Source organism: Geotrypetes seraphini, chromosome 1 (genome assembly GCF_902459505.1).
Source record: "Geotrypetes seraphini chromosome 1, aGeoSer1.1, whole genome shotgun sequence".
NCBI lineage: Eukaryota > Metazoa > Chordata > Amphibia > Gymnophiona > Dermophiidae > Geotrypetes > Geotrypetes seraphini.
This window is the reverse complement of record NC_047084.1, coordinates 532,857,735-532,880,958: the sequence shown is the minus strand read 5'-3', so window position 1 is coordinate 532,880,958 and position 23,224 is coordinate 532,857,735. Positions and strand designations below refer to the sequence as shown.

Sequence of the window (23,224 nt, the reverse complement as noted above, 5' to 3'; positions counted from 1 at the left end):
CACCTGGAAGAAATTTTGTCTCCTTCTTTTATATTTCTAGCCATTTTCTCTTCCACTTGCACTTTCACCAGATGAATCTCTCTCTTGGCTTCTTTCAGTTTCATCCGGTATTCCTTTCTGTACATTTACTAGCACAACACTAGTAGACGTATCCCTCAGTTGAATAAGTGCCAACTCCATCCCTGGACCATCCACAAAATAACTGGCTTTCAATTTTGTGGTCTGTGGAGATACTCAGGAGCACTAACTGGTTAAGTGTTGCTGAATATCATCAGATAGCCCCAAACAAGCGATTTAACTGGCCAGCAGTCCTTTCTGGCCAGTTAAATTGCTGTGAATATTGATCCTATTATTTCTTATAATATTACCTGCATTTCCCCAATTAATTGCTACTGTCAGTTGGAGAATTAGCAATATGAACGCTAATTCCAATATAATTTGCAATAAAACCTAATAATTTTTGAGACCAGAAAGTTACCCGAACAATTGGATACTAACTATACTGTGATGATTTCCCCAAAAATAATATGCCTTGCATTATAGTATATATTTACACAGGATAGATATTTTCATTCTCTGATTGCAGCAAGAATATGAGTATGTAACCAGGAAATAAGATTTCTACGGGTATCCAGGCCCGAGTCTCAGCCTGCCTGTCTGACATCGTTATCTGGATGTCTCACCACATCTAAAATTAAACATGGCCATAAACCTGCCTCTCCTCTTCCTCCATTCTCTGTTTCAGTGGATAATGCTCTCATCCTCCCTGTCTCATCGGCTCACAACCTTGGGATCATTTTTGATTCATCTCTTTCCTTCTCTTTGCATATCCAACAGACCGCCAAAACCTGTCGTTTCTTTCTCTACAACATCACTAAAATCTGGCCTTTCCTTTCTAAGCATACTGCCAAGACCCTCATCCAAGCTCTCATCACCTGTCACCTGAACTACTGCAGCTTGCTTCTCACAGGTCTTCCGCTAAGCCATCTCTTTCCCCTTCAACCAGAATTCTGCTGCACGCCTCATATTCCGCCAGTGTCATTATGCTCATGTGACCCCTCTCCTCAAATCACTGGCTCCCTGTCCACTTCCGCATACAGTAAAACTCTTCTTACTGACCTAAAAGTGTATTCATTCTGCAGCTACATCTCTCCTCTCTTATCTTTCCCTAGACTCCACCCTGGGAACTCCATTCGTTAGGTAAGTCTCTCTTGTCTGTACCCTTCTCCTCTACTGCCAACTACCTTTGCTGCTGCCTGATTCGTTACATCGGGCTCTGTCTCTGGCAATATACAAATCCATGCTGAAAGTGTACTTTTTTAGAAGCTGCATTTAAGTCCTAACCCAACTGCTTGTAAAGCACCCAAATCTGCGTCATTCCCTCTATAATCCCCTACCCCAAGGGTAGGCAATTCCGGTCCTCGAGAACCACAGGCAGGTCAGGTTTTCAGGATATCCACAATAAATATGCATGAGATAGATTTGCATCTCAAGGAGGCAGTGCATGCAAATCCATCTCATATACTGTATATTCATTGTGGATATCCTGAAAACCTGACCTGCCTGTGGCTCTCGAGGACCGGAATTGCCTACCCCTGCCCTACCCTATCTGCCTCATCATTCCCGGTGTAATTCCTTACCTGAGCGGCGTGTATTGATTCACTCTTTTTGTCCTGTTTGACATAATTAGATTGTGAGCTTTTTCAAGCAGGGACTGTCTCTTGCCTGTATAATGTACAGCGCTGCATGCATCTGTTAGCGTTACAGAAAAAAATAATTCGTAGTAGTAGTAATTATAGCATAAATATAAATATGTAACCAGGAAATACAATTCAGTTTAAAAAGATCCTTGCAAGTAATGCAATAGAATTTATTGGCTTTTTGTAGAACATAAGGGGTGAAGAGTTCCCCAGGTGATTAATATGTGCCTCAGTTTGCTTCTCAAAAGAATAGAACTTAAACGTTCCTTTGTCTTTCTTCTTCTGGTTTTTAGCATTGTTTTTGTCAGCCACTGATAATGTCTCCCCCGTCGATGGATCATGTTACATAATCTCTGAAGAGAATTTTTGGAATTTTTCAGCCCAGTGCTGATGGGGATTTGTAACAATATGCACCCTCAGTTCTTTTGGTACAACAGACAAATAACAAGAGAGCGGTGCTGTGAGCCTGTATGCACTAGCATTCTCACAGGAATGGTTGATCTTTGCTCTTTAGCTAGAGTCTGCAAATTCAAATGTCGTTGGCGTGTCTTCCATCTTTGTCAGCATGAGTTTTTGCTCTTCAGCCTAAGGAACTGTATGGATGAACAGGGGAAGAAAATTGAGCAGCACAGGTTAGGTTTAAAAAAATGATAACTGGAAAGTACAGTATAATCAAATAAATATAATTAAAATTTTTTTGTTGAAATCATAACCACGCATAGAAATTTTAATATAAGCAAATAACAATCAGTAAAATGCATACAAAGAAAACTCTTTATAACACACCACAACTATCTAGCAAATGAAATATCAAATGCAAAGCCTGACATGGGGGACAAATTTTTTTCCCTTTCCCCGCGGGAACTCATTTTCCCGTCCCGTCCCAGCGAGTTCTTTTCCTGTCCCTGCTCCATTCCTGCAAGCTCTGTCCTCATTTGCACAAGCCTCAAACACAGTAAAATCATAAGTGTTTGAGGCTTGTGCAGTTAAGGCAGAGCTTAAAGGAATAGGGCAGGGATAGCAACAAAACTTGCAGGGACAGGATGGGGAAATTGAGTTTCTGCAGGGACGAGGAAAAATGTGTCCCCGTATCATTCTCTAGTATACATATATATCGGGCTTATGTCTTTTTTGCCTGTGTTTCTTTGAAGTTGTATGCCTAGAATCTTGTCCTAGGTTTAGAGCATCGGTCTTTAGATTTACTTTCTTTTTTTTTTTTAATATTCTTTATTCATTTTAAAACTTTCAATAAGTGCAATACAAGATAAAAACATTTTACACTTTAAGATCACTTAACATTCTATCAGAAACTAATTCAAATCAAAAACTTTCTATTGAACTCCTTACCTGTTTTTCTCCTCCTTCTCCCCTTAATTATGGATAGAGAATGACATGGTGACAAAATTCATCACCGTCCCCGTGGATAACTGTGGGAAACCATCCCCATGTCATTCTTTAAGGAGAGAGGGAAAAATCAGAGTATGAATGGGCACAATCACTGACCCGCAAGCTTTGCTTTGAAGAATGCTGAGATTGAGCAGCAACATTCCAGAGCAGATATTGTGATGTCATAATGCCTCATTCCACCAGTGCCTAAGAGCCAATCACATCAGTGATGTCACAATGGCTTCATTATCCTTGGCTCCCATAAGAATCAGAGTATGAATGGCCACAACCACTGACCCTCAAGCTTTGCTTTGAAGAATGCTGGTGTAGAAGGACTGAGGTTGAGATAGACCCTAAAGAATGACATGGGATTGTTTCTTGCGCTTATGACGGTGATGACGTTTGTCACCCTGTCATTCTCTAATTATGGACTAAGGAAGATCAAACTATTACCAAGTTTTTGCTTTCCTGATTTCCTTTTATTTTGCCTGTAAATTTTGCTTTCTTTTGCTTTAAGAAGGTTATCATATGTAATTTACTAAATGATTCTAAATGAATACTAAATAAAGAAAAGATCATGTTGTATCAAATCCCCATTTTGATGAGTTTCTATTTCTTCCCTAGAGGAGCACTCTAGACCCAGGCCGAAGGACATCACTGATGTGAACATCAATTGAACACACTGACGTACAGCTGCAGCCCTAATGCTAGTTTCTTTTTTTTTTTTTTTTTACATACCATAGCTCCAACATTTTGATGTAATTATATTTATTTTCAGCGACTTAGTTTTTCCTTGTCTTGATAACATAAATATTACATGAGCTCATCATAGCTTCATGTTGTACAGAATACAAAAGAAATGAATTGAATGATCAGTCTCTCATTGTGTTCAGCTGCTGCCACCTGAATGGGCCCCATCCTTCATCTACTGGGATCAATCAGGGGGATGGGAATATTGAGTTTTACCAGTTCATAACACCATCAGCTGCACAAGAAAAACATAATAGCACACGTGATATTTTGTAGTCTGTCCTTGAGTCTGAAATTTGCATCTAAAGCAACAGCGCTATGATATTTCCAGTTAGTCCATCTGTAAATCAGGGCCTCTGTTTTCCCCCAAATTCCATGGCCTTGACAAATGCTGTGGAATTTGATGAGGTTCAACGTGGATAAATGTAAGGTGATGCATGTCAGTAACAAAAAGCTCATATACGAATACAGGATGTTCGGGGTGGTACTTGGAGAGACCTCCCAGGAAAGAGACTTGGGAGTTCTGATTGATAAGTCAATGAAGCCGTCCATGCAATGTGCGGCGGCGGCGAAAAGGGCGAGCAGAATGCTAGGAATGATAAAGAAGAGGATCACAAACAGATCGGAGAAGGTTATCATGCCGCTGTACCAAGCCTTGGTGCACCCTCACCTGGAGTACTGCGTCCAGCACAAGTCGCCGTACAGAAGAAGGACATGGTACAACTCAAATGGGTCCAGAGAAGAACGACTACGATGGTTAAGGGGCTGGAGGAGTTGCTGTACAGCGAAAGATTAGAGAAACTGGGCCTCTTTTCCCTCGAGCAGAGGAGATTGAGAGGGGACATGATCGAAACATTCAAGGAACTGAAGGGAATAGACTTAGTAGAAAAGGACAGGTAGGGAGAACGAAAGGGCACTCTCTAACATTGAAAGGGGATAGATTCCGTACAAACATAAGGAAGTTCTTCTTCACCCAGAGAGTGGTAGAAAACTGGAACGCTCTTACGGAGTCTGTCATAGGGGAAAACACCCTCCAGTGATTCAAGACAAAGTTAGACAAGTTCCTGCTGAACCGGAACGTACGCGGGTAGGGCTAGTCTCAGTTAGGGTGCTGGTCTTTGACCAGAGGGCCGCTGCCTGAGCGGACTGCTGGGCACGATAGACCACTGGACTGACCCAGCAGCAGCAATTCATATGTTCTTATGTAATTTAAATCCAGGCTGAGGAATCATGGTGATGCGCCAGGGCACCTATTGCTACTACCAACAGTTTCTTGACTTTCTCCCTCCTGCCCCTCAAGATTGTAGGCTGGGTACATCCCTCTTACTACTACTGTTTATTATTTCTATAGTACTACCAGATGCACACAGCACTGTACATTAAACAGGCAAGAGACAGTCCTGCTAATAAAAGCTTACAATCTAATTATGACAGACACACAGACAAAAAGGATAAATCTATACACACTACTCGGGTATGGATTTACCACGGAAATGAGGCGGATAGGGTAGGAGACTATAGAGGGAGTGACAAACAGATATGGGTGGTTTACAAGTTGGTTGGGTTAGGACTTAAACGCAGCTTCAAAAAAGTAGGCTGTCAGCCTGGATTTGAATACCACCAGAAATAGCTTCCTTCCTCCCTTTTGGAAATGCTGGTGTGGGCCAGTACCCTTACCCCCTGCAATTGCGTTACATCAGGCATCCCTAGGGTTACCAGATATTCCCTGTTTCCTCAAATTTCCCAATAGAAGTGTCTTGGATAGAAAAGTTTTACTGTTTATACATGATTGGATGGCCAGTTTTAAGTTAAAATTAAATGAAGAATAAACTAGAGTTTTCACGGCTTCTACTAATAAGACAGATGAAAAAAAGTTACAACTAAATGGGATTAATTACATCATTATTTCAACAATAAAAATTTTAAGGGTCCACTTAGATTGGAATTTATCAATGAAATCACAAGTAGATTCGGTAGTTCGTAAAGGATTTGTAATGCTATGGAAGTTAAGGCCCATTTGTTCTTATTTTGAACCTTATCCATTTTAGCTGCAATCTCTTTTATTAAATTCTCTAGATTATTGCAATATAATATACTTAGTGGGTCCCTATAAAAATTTCCAAAAGTTACAAATTATCTAAAATTCCTCAGTGTGTCTGATATTTAATCTGAAGAAATTTAATCATCTTTCAGTTTTTTTGTCAGAAATTACATTGGCTCCCAATACAGACCCAGGGTATTATTCAAATTGGGATGTGTTTGTTATAAGATCATGTTTGGTTTAGTTCCTTCTTACTTATATGATTATCTTTCATTTTCTTTACCAAAATTATCTTTGTAAAATATTACTTATTTCGCTTTTCTGTCAGAAAAGGAATATAAGTATATAAGATACGAAACCAATTTACTTTCCTACCAAGTGGCCAAATGGGAATCTATAATTCAATCGTTAATTTCACAGTCATTCTCTTACATGCATTTTAGAAGATTAATGAAAACTTATTTGTTTAGTAAATTTAGAAAATAATTATTGTATGGTTATAAATGATAGTAAATTCAACAGTTAATGTGCTGGTTTTATCTTTTTGTAAATTACATAGGACCACAAGGTATCTGTGATTCATAAATAAAGTTTTATGTTGTGTTAATACCATCATCTTAAAATTAACACTCTTTTCAATTGTCAACCAACCTGTTATGTGTTAGTCACCTTGGCCATGTCCTTCAGTGACAGATTCCACAGGTTAATTATTCACTGTTTGGAAAAAAAAAAATTTATCTAGATGATGAGTTTAACAAAATGAGACTATCTGAAAGAGGAACTGGCAGGATAGGAGGAGATAAGGGAGGTGGAAGGATAGTAGGCCAAACTGATAGACGCTGTAAAAGGACAATGGATCTGTATATTAAGAAAATAAATAAAAGCAAAGGAAATGAAAACCATTATATTTGTCCATGGAGATTACTGACAAAATGTGGGCAAAAAGGCTGGCATTCACAAAGTGCAAAGGATTACAAAAGGGAGAACAGAGAAAAGAATATCAGGCAAAACCTGAGAGAAACAAAAGGAGAAATCAGGCAAGCAAAAGAAAAGACAGCCAAAGATGTAAAATGAGGTGACAAAACTTTCTTCAGGTATGTTCGGGGGGGAAAAAAAAGACTATGGGCTCCTTTTACTAAGCTGCGTTAGCGTTTTTAGTGCACGCAGCATTTTAGCGTGCGCTAAACCCGCGCTACGCTTCTAGAACTAACGCCAGTTCAATGCTGGCATTAAGGTCTAGCGCACACGGCAATTTAGCGCACGCTATTCCGTGCATTAAAGCCCTAATGCGGCTCAGTAAAAGGAGCCCTATAAGTGGAATTCTAAAATGAAAGATGCTGAAGACTAATATGAAGAATGATGAGTAAAATGCTAAAATGCTAAACAAATCCTTCGGTATTCACAGAAGAAAATTTGAAATGGACATTTTCTCCTCCTGATTTTTCATCGTTTTTCTCAAAACATCCAAAGTCAGACTTAGACGTCCTTTTGAAAATGCCCCTCAATGTCATTTTAATAACTGACCATCCCAACCACCTTCTGAAGGTTGACATCTCTCTGTCCCTCCCTCCATTGCACTAGCGTCTCTCCCCCAGTCCAGTGTGTCTCTTTCCTCCGCCATAGCTATGGGTGGCCTAGGTGGGTACAGGCCTACTTATTCTTAGCTCAGACCCACCTCGTCTGGTCCACCAAAACATCAGTGGTGGCCACTTTACTCCCCTCTCTTCCACCTCCAGATCTAACATTTGTCCCACTGCCTGTTGCCCAGCAACTGCCCCCTCTCTGAATCTCCCCCCTTCTCAGTGTACCTTATCACCTTCATAGGCAGAAGCAGCGATGCACATCCAATATTTTTGCTGGCCTGGTATCAAATACCTAATTTCTTTTTTTTTTCTTCCATTCATTCAGACCTTTTTCATCACACACATCAATATCCTTAGGTGTAGTTTTGATCCCCTACTCTCTTGATATTTGGCTACATGTATTTTTGATCTTTTAATTTTATTTCTTTAAATGATTAATCATCGGATCTACTCAGTATTGTATCACAGTACACAGCCTTTGTGTACCCGTTACAAATGGTTCAATCCAGTCAGCCCAGCCTTGAATGGAATGTTGCCACGTCATCCGCTTGGTATTTAGTTTCACTTTAGTGCAGCGGTTTTTCATTGCGATCTTTTTGCGCCATTTTGTTCATTCAAATGCCACTTTGGCTATCTGGTGAGTAACATTTTGTTCCTTTTTTGCCCTTGGTGTACATTTTGTTGCCAATAATGACTCATTTTAAACTTGTTATTTATTGTTCTATGTGTTTTCTCTAAGTGTACAGTTTACATTTTTGAAATTGGTTATGAGCATTTTATGTGTGTGGATGGGCATAATCGAAAGGGACGTCTAAGCCCGTTTGCGTCCAACTTGCAAGTCGTCCAAAGTAAAAAACAGCCTAAGACACATTTTCGAAAAATACATCCAAAAATTTTTTTTGTTTCGAAAATCGTCTAATTATATGTCCTGCCGATCTGATCGTCCAAGTCCCTAAAGCGTCCATCTTTATACTACATTTCCATCCAAGTCAAAAACGCCTAGAACAAGCTCTGATGGACGTGGAAGGGGTCTGCAAAGTGATGGACTGAACACCCAGACATGGCACCTAAATAGTGGAGTATCTTACAGGGCACTGCTGTGAACTTCACAAAAAGGGTGCCATCATCTCACTACAGCTCCCTTATAGGTTACGGTTAGCCCCCCAAGCCACCTCCAGAATCTCCTTGACCCATCTGTCTACCACCCCATTAGCCCTTATGGCTGCAGGAGCCACTTTTATACCACTACAAAAGGGTTTGGGGTGTATAGGGGAGTGCACATGTTTAAGTATCAATGCAGTGATTACAGGGGCTTATGGGCTGGACGACTAGGCTTTCCTATGCCAGGCGGCCAGGTGATGATGGTCTGGAGGCTGAATTTTAAAGGTGTGATTAATATTTTTATGGGGTGGGGGGTGTCGGTGATCACTGGGGTAGTGGGGTGGGGGTATTTTTTATGTGTTTGCAGTGCTTATCTAGTGACTTTAGGTGAGTTTTTGTGACTTAGACCATGTTTTACATGGTCTAAGTCACAATGTCCAAGTTCCGTCAATCATGGGCTGTATAACTTTCGGTTATACATGCTGTGTGACTAAGTCTAAGCTGGCCCACATCCAGCCCAACTCCCGCCCTCGACACTCCTCCCAAAACGCCCCGTTTAGCTTTGGTCGTTCAGCGGCACTATGAAGGCCTAGGTTGTTTAGAAATACGTCTAAAACCTGTTTTTATTATCGGCACTTGGACGTATTTGGGAAATTTTCGTCCAAGTGCCGACTTAGACCGGTTTTTGGATGTTTTTCTCTTTCAATTATGAGCCCCATAATGTATTAAGTCATGAGTTTATTATGCGTTTTATGTATTAATTTTGGTTACATATGATTTGTTTCTTGTATGACCTTTCTCACTTATAGCTCAAAGACATGCACTTTGTTTTTAGTCTACATTTTTATATATGATCTCTTACCAACCGGTATGTATATGGTTCTTACCGACACGTCTTTACCACCACATTATGATAATCACTAGTGCTTGCCTTTAACATCTAGTGCGTGTACATTGTACTATGGAATTCTGGGTTTTCTTCTGTCATATTCTCATTTGCTGCTTTGGAACCTTCCATGTTCTAACATCCTTCTTCCTCCATGTTTCCTGTTGATGCTATAAGCCTCCTAAAATAGCATATATACATTTGGCACCGTCTCACCTCTCGTTAAGTTTAGCCATTAATTGGCATGCAATAGGTTAGCACCACAGTCACTTTTCATGCCATATAAATATATACATATTTTTTTAGAACTTTACATTCATACACACTCATTTCTTTCAGGACCCCTGAGGAAGGCATGTTCACTGAAACTGGACCATGTAGAGTCCGGTAGGACAGTTACATGTGGACTACTAACTTGGCTTTATTCTTTGTATTTTTAGGATTTTATTGTGAAGAGTGAGTAATAAACCATTTTTCAGAACATCCACACCCAAAGTTTCTTGTTCTCATCATTTGGATTGCTTTCACTGTGGAATATTGGGTCTTCTTTTTGGTTTTATCATGTTTATGAAATTGGCATTTATGTGCAGAAATGCCGACCTTTATATGTATAGGCATTGATTTATTAGATGCAGCTGAAGATGCAGATTTGTGAAATGAGCTAACTTTGATGCTTTTCAGCAGGGTAGAGGTAGAGGCGGCTATTTCACATGCTCCGATGTCTGTGGGTGTTGCCTTGGGGATCCTAATACTGATGACATTCTTTAAGTCCCTGATAAGGAGTGAAAAAATGATATTTCTCTATGAAAACTGCAGGATTAATAAATCATGCTAAAGACTTGTTCCAGACAGTAAAGTTCTTAATTTCCTCAAAAATGTTGGACTCTTGCCACAGCTTTTATAACTTGCGAGGAATTACAGTACTATAGCTGCCTGTTTTAAACTAAAGATGAATGAAAACAATGCCCCTCCAGCCTAACTGGTGAAACTAGAGATGGGTATAAAAATCACAATCCATGGCTTGGCTGATTTCTCTGAGTCATAAAAAACAATTGATTATTTTATGCATAGGGGACAAAATTCTATATATGAAGAAACTGTTAAAAACCCAACTGTTTGTTAATGCTTTTTTGTGTTGAGACTATGGGCTCCTTTTACAAAGCCGCGCTAGGGCCTTAACGCGCGGAATAGCGTGCGCTAAGTTGCCGTGCGCGCTAGCCGCTACCGCCTCCTTTTGAGCAGGCAGTAGATATTCGGCTAGTGCGCGCTAATCCGGTGCATGCGCTAAAACGCTTAGCGCACCTTTGTTAAAGGAGCCCTATATACTTAGACTGATCTGAAAATGTCTTCTGTTTAAAAAATTTAAAGAAGTCTGGGGTCTGTTGGAAACATTTCTTAAATTGTAGATTGGTTAATTGGAACAATCCTTAATTTTTTGATTTTTTTTTTTTAATTTTTCCACACACATACAGATAGAGGGGAGGAGGGTATAAGTATTTGTTTTTTTCATATTTATGCAATTGTAAGTGCTATTAATTGTTTATATCTGTATGTTTATAAATTAATAAAAAGAAAAAAAAAAAAGAAGAAAATATCTTCTGTCCTGCTGATTTGATTTTTAAAGTATGTGTAATATTTGAAACATGTATGTTTTAGTTTCATGTTTTATGTTTGTTATTATGTATAGCTAATATACGGTATAGAAATTTTTAAATATGGTGCTGAAAAAATTGCCACTGAAAAATGAGTACTTGGTGATGTTCTATAAGCAGGGCTCCAAGTTGGATGCTGTTGGTATAATAACGCCTAGTGTCGGGTTCTGCATCTAACTTTTAGGCATGAGCAGGTGCCAGTGTTGGGGGCAAACGAGGTAGCTGTCCTGGGCTCCACAGCTTTAGAAGGCCCCCGTGAGCCAGGATGTCTTTTCCCATTCTCCCCACCCTTTCCGAAGTTCCCCTTCACCTTTTAAAATGCAAGGGGTCACCAGCGGGCAGCGATTCTATGGCACTGCTCACAACTTCCGCAGCACTGGTTTCTCTGACACAACTTCCTGTTTCTGCTTAGGTAGACCGCAGCAGAGGAATAGTGCCGACAGTGGCTAGAGAATCACCCGCCACATCAGCCACCCCTTTGCAATTAAAAGGTATGGGAGGCTTCAGAATGGGGTGGAGGTAAAGGGAAGGACATCTCAGCCCATAGGGGGGCCCCCTGGAGCAGGTAGTTTTTAAATGAAGGGAGGGATGCTGGATGGGAGGGCTTGAGAATACCTGGGGGTGGGTGGGTGGGTGTAGGGAAGGAGGAGTAAGGGAGAGATACTGGATGGGAGGGAATCTGATGGGTGGGAAAATTAGGAGAGAAAGCAGGGAGGAGAAGAATTGGGGGCCCTCTCCTTAATATCAGTCCTGGGCTCCAGCATGTCTAACGCCGGCCCTGCGCATGAGGATTTACACCAAATAAAATCTGTTGTAAATCCTTGTGTCCAAATTAGGCACGGATCAGGTGCATTTTGTAAAAGTACGTGAAAATTCTTGGAACATCCATGACTTGTTCATGTCCCTCCCATGGCCACACCCCTTTTCAGATGCATACAATAGAATTTACAAACGCTTCTTTATAGAACATATTTAACAAGATATGTACATAAATTCAATTTGTTGCCAATTAGCACTGATAATTGTATCATTATTGAACTAAATTGCACATGAAATTTGGGCACATGCCCATATTTCCCTGTACAATTTTGAGTGTCAAATATAAAATCCAGAAGGTGGTGTTTGCTACGTTTCTGTTTATTAGGAAAATGTGCTATATCACTCTTTCCAAAACCTAGCGATTTTCAATATAATTACAAACAGAAAAGGAAATACAAAGCATCAATAGAAAAGAAAACTTGAAGTGAAACTGCCACTTTCCATGTTTCCACATGTTTCTAGCATGTTTACTTGATCCCTGTCCTAGAGTTTAAGGATAAAATTGAAGTATTCTTAGCATGTAACATCAGTACTTCATTAAGGGCTAGATTCACTAAGCCCAACGATCAAGTCCAGACCACTTAGCGATCCCTTTGCGACCAGATTTTCCTCCGACCTGATTCACTAACCTCATAGCCAATCATAACTCTGATCATATCCAATTCGCGCATGCAAATGAGGGGAAACAGCATGCAAAATAGGAAGGATGCAATTCACTAAACAAATGCAGGCACACCGACTGGGCTGGCCAATCCAAAAACAAGCGACTGCTGAGGACTAGAGAATGACACGGTGGCGGTTTACCCGCGGCCACCGCATTTTAGCCGCGGGTCACCCGCCGAAAACGGGGAAGAAAACTAGCAGTCGCTGCGGCGACGGGGACAAGGCCATTCACCGCCCGCGGGGCGGTGAATGGTCTTGTCTCCGCAGTGAGGTATCAAGGATCGCGCGGTCCCCGCAGCCACCGCCCGCCCGCCCGTAGCATTTAGCCAGCTCCCTCCCTCCACCTCACCTTAAATTTCGAGTTTTCCGGCTTCCTTTTTTCCGAGCCGCACGTGTTCAAAAATCCGTGCACGCGCGGCTGCGCGAGTCAATCAATCTTCTCCTCTGACGCAACCGGAAATAGGAAGTTGCAGGAGAGGAGAAATTTGATTGACTCGCGCAGCCGCGCGTGCACGGATTTTTGAACATGTGCGGCTCGGAAAAAAGGAAGCCGGAAAACTCGAAATTTATGGTGAGGTGGAGGGAGGGAGCTGACTAAATGCACGGCTTTTTGAACGCGTGCGGCTAGGGAAAAAGGAAGCCGGCAAACTCGGAACAAATATAAGGTGAGGTGGAGGGAGGGTGGGGGCTGCTGGACCATTCTTCATTACTTTTGCCATACTAATTCCATTCTATGTTAGGTGCCACGGACTCAGATTCGAGTCCTAGCGATGATGAGTTAAAGATCCCAAAAGAAGCCAACTTCTAAATCCAGTGGTTAGAGCTACACTACACTCCTTGTGACCCTGGGCAAGTCACTTAATCCCTATTGCTTCTGACACAATGGGCAGTTCCAAAGACCAAGACTGGCCAGTGTCAAAGACAGGATGCTGAGCTTGATAGACCCTTAGTCTCCACTGTTTTTAGTGATCAACAAAGTTCTATGTTTCTATAATCACCCTAATTCTGTTATCATTGGACTAGATATTCAAAATGATTTAAATGGCCAGGACAGGCTCCTGGCTGTTCAAATCATCTGTCCAGGGCTAACCAGGCATTTTCAATCTTCATGTTCAGCCCAAATGGTGTCACACAATTCAGCAAAAATACCCAATGTTGTTCCTCATAATTTAAATAATGCTCATAGAAGGAACAACATTGGGTATTTTTGCAAATGGAAGTTGGAGGGTTAATTCCCTTGAAACAGCCAATTGAGTGAAACATGAATTCATGCTGGGACACAAGATAGGTTGAATTTGTTTTGAATTTAAAAAGAAAAATGATCAATGAAGAATACTATAATGGCAAGAAAATATAATGATAAAACAGCAACTAATTTTGCCTATTTTTATATATTAAAAAAGTACTACATAAGGTGAATGTCCATATTGCTGTCTGTTGTTCTGCTGAGCACTGGCATTGAAACAGCAAAATGCATTTATTGCATACTTGTCCTCTGTCGGAAACATTATGGTGGTATATTAGTTGTGTTAATAAAAATTTATAAACAAAGCCCTGCCAGCTGAACATCGCTTTCTCTAGTTCAGCAGCAGGAACTTTGATTTATAAGAATGGAATACGCTAAATATTAGAGTACTAAGGCTTATATGGATGCTGCGGGGACGGTGACGGGGCGGTGAATGTGATGGCAGTGGCGGTGACGGGGCGGTGAATGGGATGGCAGTGACGGTGACGGGGCGGTGAATGGAATGGCGGTGACGGGGCGGTGCAGAGGATGGTGGGCCGGGGACGGGGCGGTGACGGGGACAGATTTTTTCCCCGTGTCATTCTCTACTGAGGACCAGTCGCTTGTGTAAAAACCCTGCTCTCTGCCCCGATCTCCTGCTTCTCTGCTTTCAGCCCCAATCTCCTGCTCTCTGCCCCGACTCTCCTGCTCTCTGTCCCGACTCTCCTGTTCTCTGCTCTGACTCTCCTGCTCTCTGCCCCAATCTCCCGCTCTCAGCTCAGATCTCCTGCTTCTCTGCTCTCTGCCCCGACTCTCCTGCTCTCTGCCCCGACTCTCCTGCTCTCTGCCTCAACTCTCCTGCTCTCTGCCCTGACTCTCCTTCTCTCTGCCCCGACTCTCCTGCTCTCTGCCCCGACTCTCCTGCTTCTCTGCTCTCTACCCCGATATCCTCCTTTTCTACTCTTAGCCCTGATCTCTTGCTTCTCTGCTCTCTGCCTCGACTCTCCTGCTCTCTGCCCTGACTCTCCTTCTCTCTGCCTCGACTCTCCTGCTCTCTGCCCCGACTCTCCTGCTTCTCTGCTCTCTACCCCGATATCCTCCTTTTCTACTCTTAGCCCTGATCTCTTGCTTCTCTGCTCTCTGCCTCGACTCTCCTGCTCTCTGCCCTGACTCTCCTTCTCTCTGCCTCGACTCTCCTGCTCTCTGCCCCGACTCTCCTGCTTCTCTGCTCTCTACCCCGATATCCTCCTTTTCTACTCTTAGCCCTGATCTCTTGCTTCTCTGCTCTCTGCCCTGACTCTCCTGCTCTCTGCCCCTTCTCTCCTGCCCTTTCCCGCAGTGTAAGCCCGTGGTTTAACTCATGGGTTTAAAGCGGGTTAAAACCACGGGCTCGCAAAGTTAAAAGTAAAAATGGCTCGCGAAAAGTAAAGTTTTTAAAAAAAGATTTTTTAAAGCTCTGCAAGGCACGGAGGGCCAGCGCATGCACAGACCATCTACAGATGGTCTGTGCATGAGTCGGGATCGCTGGAGAGCAATACGTGCAGTCGGTTGGGGCGTGATTCCGACACATTGTGAATCAGCGCCCGGACCCGGATCGAACCCGGATCGGATTGGTAGGCCATTTTGTGAATCTAGCCCTATGAAAGTAATTTTATAATAGGTCACCTAGGTAGGAAGTTCAAGTAGGCAGCTATTTTGGGGCTATTTTATAATGACAATATACCGTAGGTGCCTATAAACAGTTTCACAAAATTTGCAACTATTGTGGGTAAAATAGGGTTACCATATTTTTCTCTGGGAAACCCTGGACACATGACTCTTGAGCAGGCGGTAGTTTTTAGGCCAGCGCGATGAAAAGTCACGCACGTTAACCCTGCTAGCGCAGCTTAATAAAAGGAGCCTTAAGGCGTGCTAGCTGTTTTAGTGCACGTTAAATGCTAACACGTCCATAGACTATAATGGACACGTTAGCATTTAGCGCACACTAATATTTAGTGTGCGCTAAAACGGCTAGCGCGCCATAGTAAAAGGACCCCAAAATAAGGGAATTTCGTTAAAACAACTAAGATGGCTCCAAATAATTCAAAACCTAGCAATAAAGATCATTGCTAGAAGTAGGAAATTCGACCACGTCATACCCCTTTTAAAGAAAGTGCACTGGTTGCCTATAAATCATAGAATCACTTAATCATTCAGAGTCCAAATGTCCAAAGCACCATTATTCCTAGAAAAAGTACTTATCCCCAGGGCAGGATTAACCAATAGGCCAAGTAGGCACGTGCCTAGGGCCCGAAATGGTCAGGGGGTCCCGATGAAGGAGGGCATCAACATTGTTTTTTCAAATGACGATGGGCCCCTCCAGCATCGATCGGCAACGCCCCCCCTCCCCCGATCGACAGAAAGTAAGACAAGCAAGCAACGCAGGTAAGAAAGGCAACGGGAACTGTAATTGTGCAAGCGGTGCTGCTTGCCCAAAGCTTCCCCCTGACGCAGCTTCCTGTTTCCGCCTGGGCGCATGGTGGGGTGGGGCGGGGCAGGGGGCCCAGTGTACTTGTGTGCCTAGGGGCCCTCGATGAATTAATCCTGCCCTGCTTATCCCTTACATTCCTTCAAGAACACTAAGATCGGACAACAAAAATCTACTTACAATTCCTTCTCTGAGACAATATTAATACTCAGCGGGACACTATTTTCTCAGTCATGGCCCCTCAAATCTGCAACTCACTACCCTTAAAGCTGAGAGAAGAAAAAGTGTGAAGAAATATTTTCTGTGATTTGTTTTAAATCTAGTCTTAGTATTTTGGAAAGAGTGAACAAGCGATTCACATCTACCCTTTCCACTCCACTCAGTATTCTATATCCCTCTATTATATCGCCCCTGAGCCGTCTCTTGAGCAGACTATTCCACTATGCGCTACCATGAAACACTCCTGAAAAGATGTTATCTATGGGGGTTTTTTCAATTTACAAGTCTTCAGACCTAGAATTACTGTTATGCTTTTGACCAGCTCTTGGGTGACATGTTGGAATATATTTCTGTAACTTATTCCCTAGCATACTGAGCCAATCCGATAATAAGCCTTAAATAACTAAACACAGCAGTTTAAATTCAATTCATGGAACTACTGGCAGCCAGTGCAGAGTCACTTTATTCTGTGGAGACTTCTTAGTGACCACCCATGCAGCCACATTTTGAATCCGCTGCAGTCTTTGTAACACATTTTTCAAATGTCGGTTTTGGAGAAAAACAATGAAAACCATATAACAGAAAGAAAGGCATCTTGAAAAGCAAGATGATATGTCGAGGAAAATAAATGTTGCTGCCACATTTAACATAGAATTTCTAGAACTGAACATGTTCATGTTATTCAATAATAAAAATGGCTCAGTTTTATGGAAATGTGAGTGACTGTTAAGTGTGGCGAGCGATAGAAAAGCAAGATTGCAACACTTCAGCTTGGTCGGGCTCCTGAGGATGTTTCACTGCACATGTCTGTTGAAGAGATGAAAACCAATGAGCTACAAAAGGAAATATCATCTTACGTTTTTTGCATTCTCTCTCACGGACTGTGGTCATCAATGTCTCACATCAATTTGGCGCACTTGCATTGGTTGTCACCCAGGGTAGGGCACCACCTTCTCTGGGCGGAGCATCCCCTCCAGGCAGTGCGTGAAGCAGTTGTGAGGCCTTGGTCTGGTGGGTGCGGCTGCTGGCTCTGCCAGTCTCCTGCCCTGGAACAGGAAATTGACCTCAGAGGGGGTGGGGGGCTGGCAGAATCAATGGCTGCACACACCAGACCGCGGCCCCGAGGCTTCACCCTGTGCCCTCTTACTGGTTGCACCAGGGGTAGACCCGCCCCCATCACCCCACCCTTGGTACACCACTGGGTACAGTAACATTTTGGAAGCAAAGATCATATTTCTTGTATGCGCATTTCTTTTCTTCTATTTATTTTTTTGTAGAAAAGAAAATTCTAGAATTAGTGCACAGCATGTGCATGCATATTGGCAGTTCTGCATTTCCTTATTGGGTGGTCTCAGTAAATCTAGCCTGCCCTGCAGCATTTTCAGTTGGTACAAAACACGGCAGCAAGGTTAACAAATGGATCCAAAAGATCTGGTCGCATTATCGGTGCTGTATCATTTTCACTGGCTGCCTTTGCCCGTACGCATCTCTTTCAAGCTGTTGTGTTTAGTATATAAATAATTTCATGTGAAACTTCCGGTTTATCTTCCTGAAAAGCTGACAAAGCATATTTATTGGAAGGAATTAAATTCATCACAAAAAGTCTTCTTTATCTTCCAGGTCTGGATTTTAGTAAGCTTTCATCAACCAGAAAACAAGTGTTGGTGGTGAGGAGTGGCTCACTGGTAAAGCTCCCGCCTCAGCACCCTGATGTTGTGGGATCAATCCCAACGTTGCTCTTTGTGACTCTGGGCAAGTCACTTAGGGCTAGATTCACTTCGCAAACCGATCGTGTACTGATCGGTTTGCAACCCCTATGTGACCCAATTTCCCTCCGACCCAATTCACTAACCTGTGTACTGATCATCCTCCGATCCGATCCCGATCCGTGCATGCAAAGCAGGAAGGACGCGATTCACTAAACTTTCTTCTGGCACACCGACTGGCTGGCCGATCAAAAAACAAGCAACTGGTGAGGACCATAAGAACATAAGAAAAGCCGCTGCTGGGTCAGACCAGTGGTCCATCATGCCCAGCAGTCCACTCACGTGGCGGCCCCCGGGTCAAAGACCAGTGCCCTAACCGAGACCAGCCCTACTTGCGTTCATTCTGATTCAGCAGGAACTTGTCCAACCTTTTCTTGAATCCCTGTAGGGTGTTTTCCCTTATAGCAGACTCCGGAAGAGCATTCCAGTTCTCTACCACTCTCTGGGTGAAGAAGAACTTCCTTACGTTTGTACGGAATCTATCTCCTTTTAACTTTAGAGAGCGCCCTCTCGCTCTCTGCCCCATCAAAAGCGCCGTGCTCTCTGCCGCCTCTCCTTCCAGTGTTCCCAAGACGATCCTTGCACAGGATAGAACAGCACTGGAGGCAGTGAACTAGCCCTTACCCTGCTCTTGCCGCCCCGACTCTCCTGCTCTTTGCCGCCCTTCCCCGCAGTGCGAGCCCGTTGTTTTAACCCGTGGGTTTAAAGCGGGGCTGCACTGCGGGGAAGGGCGGCAGAGAGCAGGAGAGTCAATAATTATGCTTGCATAGCTGTGGGGGTCTCGCCGGGGCTGAGTGAACTTGAGTGCCACTAGTCTGCACATTGCAAACCCCAGGAGAAACGTTTTCGTGAAGTCCGAGAAGTGGTGACAGATCCGGGAGTGCACGGTGGCTATAGCCCGTAGTTTGGAATGGCTGGAGGGCTGAATGCAGGGAAAATTTGCCGAAAACCCCTCAAGCGCTTGCAAAGTTCTAGCCACGGAGGGGAATTGTTGATGCAGGCCAGCACTCCTGAGGGCTCGGATGAACAGGCAGGACAGTAAACGCATGCGCAGACCATCTACAAGCAAAGTAGATGGTCTGCACATGCGTTGGGATCGCTACACAGTGATCCATGTCATCGGATGGTGGCGTGCCTCCGATTGCCCCCATTTGAATATTCTCCCTTCGTGAATTGGTTGGCCTGCTGCAGACTAGGCACAAAGAGGCAGGTTAGTGAATCTATCTCTTAATTTTCCATTGCCCCCAGATACTGTATATACAACATGTAAACCACTTTCCCTTTCCCTTCTCATATGTGTTGGAGGTATTTACCTGAGGTACAACAAAGCTACCTCACTTTTTGTAAATCGGCACAAACTTGGCTGTGTCAGCAATTTTATTTGAAGTGCTTTTTTTTTTTTAAAAAAAATTCTTTATTGATTTTCCAAACATCAAAAGTGCAAAACAGAAATATGTATCCATATAATCTTCTATATATATAAAATCGGAGGTATGTATGTGTGTATGTATGTATGTGTGTGTGTGTGTATGTGCCGCGATCACGTGGGCGGAACTACAAACATAAAATCAGATTTCACCCATTCATGTCAATGGAAAAAATGTAAAAAGCTGCCATTCTCACAGTAATTCAAAAACGACTTGACCGATTTGAACGTAACTTGGTATGCAGATCCCTCACTACCTGGGGTGATATGTTCTGGGGGTCTCGCGGCCCATCTGCACACGTGGGCGGAGCTACAAACAGAAAATCTTATTTCACCCATTCATGTCAATAGAAAAAATGTAAAAACCTGCCATTCTCACTGTAATTCAAAACCGGCTTGACCGATTTGAACAAAACTTGGTATGCAGATCCCTCACTACCTGGGGTGATATTTTCTGGGGGTCTCGCGGCCCACCTGCACACGTGGGCGGAGCTACAAACAGAAAATCAGATTTCACCCATTCATGTCAATGGAAAAAATGTAAACAGCTGCCATTCTCACAGTAATTCCAACTATAAAACACTTTTTTATGACACTATAACCACTAGGGACATCGTTTCTATTCTACCACGGACACCATACATATAGGGTTTGTATGTTCTAACTGTGTTTGTAACTGTTTCCTTCATGCACCCCAGTTCATAATGTTATTACATTACATGAGTACTCACATATCCTGAACTAGGAACACAGGTTCCATTCTGAACCGGGAACAAACTGCATGGAGTTTCTTTTCAACCTGAGTTTCCACATATTGAGTTGTTTAAATCAATACTGAAACTTTTGGATGCCACTTATTCCAACAGATCTTCCTTTTCAGTTTACGAGATTGCAAATTCCTGTGAGACTTGCATTCTCTATCACAATCAACAAATCACAGGGACAGACTATTACATACTGTGGAGTGGATTTAAGATCCCCCTGTTTTTCCCATGGACAACTCTTATGTTGCTTGATCAAGGGTGGGTTCACCCAAGAATTTATATGTTCTTGCTCCTGGAGGTGAAACTAAAATTGTTGTTTATAATCAAGTTTTGTGTTAGTTGTATTGTATTCATTTTGTCAAATATTTCACATTAAAATTTGATTATTGTACTTTTTATAAAGCTGTAAAAAAATAATTTCATTCACCACTATAAAGTATCTTTATTTCAATCCATTTACTGTGTTATTGCTATAATTAAATACCCGTGCAACGCCGGGGCATCAGCTAGTTAGATTATAAACAAAGGACGACTATAGTGAAGTAATAAAAGATGGCAACGGGTCCCAAACCAGTTTAAATAAATTACTATGCCTCAACATTTCAGCATTCATTTTTTCGTACCTATAGCTGGGGCATAGATTCGCCCACCAAAAAAGGAAAATTGAGGTGATCATAATTTTTCTAGTTACAAGTTACCATCTGCATAGCTATCCTAGTCATAATTAGGAAAAGCCAGCATTTATAACGGTCCATGGGGGGGCTTAATATGTAATAATGTTCCCACATATGACTACCTCATATTTGAAATGCTCTTGTTTTTTTGTTTTAGTTTATTTATAACCCGCCTTTCCCAAGGCGGCTCACAATTTAAACATATACAATTAAAAAACAAACAAACCATATAAAACACAAACAAATAAGCGACCAGCGCTTACGCAATTGCAAATGCCTTAATGCCCATAGTTCATGTTACAGAATAGATGTCTTTTCAGTAACTTCTTAAAAGCATCAAAATTACCTTGCTTTCTAATGTACAAAGGTAGCTGATTCCATTCCTGGGGGCCCCTACAGGAAAACATGCTTACACGTGAGGTATTCATTCTCAGTTCCCTTACGGGTGGCATAAACAAGCCACCATGATGGACAGAACGGAACTTGGGTAGTGAGACATAAACCTGAATAATACCCACCAAACTTGCAGGAGCCAGACCATGCATTTACAAATAACCATCTCAAGCAGTCTAAAGTATATACGGTCTTCTAACTTCAACCAGTAAAGCTTCACTTAATATTCTGTTAAATATTCAGTCTTTTTCAACTGAAAAAGAGTCCTAACATTCTCTTCTGGAACTATTTTTGAAATCTTATTATGGAACTGTATGATTACAGTATTTTGTATGAGTAATGGTTATTGTAAACTGCTTTAACATCTAAGCATAAATGTGGTATATACAGTGGCATAGTAAGGGGGGGTGTTGGTGGCCACACCGGCACCCCTCCTCCTCTCTGCCCCCCACCTCTTCCCATTCCTCCCCTCCATGTACACCCCCACTTCCCTTACCCTCTGGTTGAAGTTGTTGTTCGTGGCAGTCAACAACGTGCTCTTCATGACCCTGTCGGATCTCCTGTTGACGTCACTTCTGGGTGCCACACATAGGAAGTGATGTCATAGGGAGAGCCAACAGGGTCGCGAGGAGCCCGCTGTTGTCCGCCATGAGCAACAACTTCAATTAGAGGTATGGGGGAAGTAAGTGGTGGTGGGGGGGACACGTGCGGCAGGCAGGATCGGGGAAGGAGCAGGGGGGCGGAGACAAAGGCAGGGGATGGGCACCACCACTCTGGATACCTCTCACCCTTGCTATACCACTGGGTATATAAAATCAATAAATCCAATCAAAACCTAATGCACTATGAGCTATTCTGTAAGGTAGCGTATAAGTGCTTTAGTGCGCACCTGCAAAAGGGGTGGGCCATGGATGTGTCCCCCTTCAACATCTTATATATATGTTGAGGAGCAGCCACCTACACCTGTCATTAACTTGCTGTCAATGGGTGTGCCTCCCTTTAGGATGAATCAATGTATATTGGCTGCCCCTAGAAGCAAGAGTGTTGTTCAAATTTGCCTGCCTTTGTTTCAAATCTATTCTTGGTTTGAGCCCCCTATACCTGGTCTCCCATTTTAAATTGGATTGTTCCACCAGGTCTACACACAGAATACATATGTTTAGCCACCCTATAATAAAAACCTGCCGATACAAAAGATTCCTTGACAGAACTCTTGCTTTCCAAGCAAGTCAACAGAACGGCTGGCTAGGTAACATCATCAAGCACTCCTCATCCTATCTTAACTTCAGAAAACTAGTTAAAACCAACCTGTTTAACCGATTTGTAACCAAGAACTCTTAAAGCCGTACCCCTGTATTCTACTTACATGTACTTGATTTCCCTACATTGTGATTTTTACTCTGTCTCTCTCCCTCCCTACAAATATTCATGTATTCAAAGACTTCATGTTATTTTTTGTCGCTGACTGTCTAGCTCTTCTTATTGTAAACCACCTCAAACTACTATAGCTTTGGTGGTATATAAAAATAAAATTATTAGTATTAGTATTATTAGTATTTTATAATGGAATCACGGCACCCTGATCTCGTTATAGAATTAGCACTCCCTACCAGTGGCGTACCTAGGGTATGTGGCACCCGGGGCCCATCATTTTTTGACACCCCCCCCCCCCATGTAAAAAAAATTTTTTTTTTTTTTTTTGCAATAAC

General features: G+C 42.5%; 1 protein-coding gene across 1 annotated transcript in view; it reads right to left on the bottom strand.

Moving 5' to 3' along the window:
- Positions 1–2,023: 2,023 nt before the first annotated feature.
- Positions 2,024–23,224, bottom strand: part of SEMA6A (semaphorin 6A) — a 380,082-nt gene continuing 358,881 nt past the window's right edge. The window contains exon 18 of the mRNA XM_033929048.1: positions 2,024–2,293. Coding sequence (XP_033784939.1) covers positions 2,286–2,293 — 8 coding nt within the window. The 3' untranslated portion in view covers positions 2,024–2,285. The remainder of the gene's footprint in view (positions 2,294–23,224) is intronic.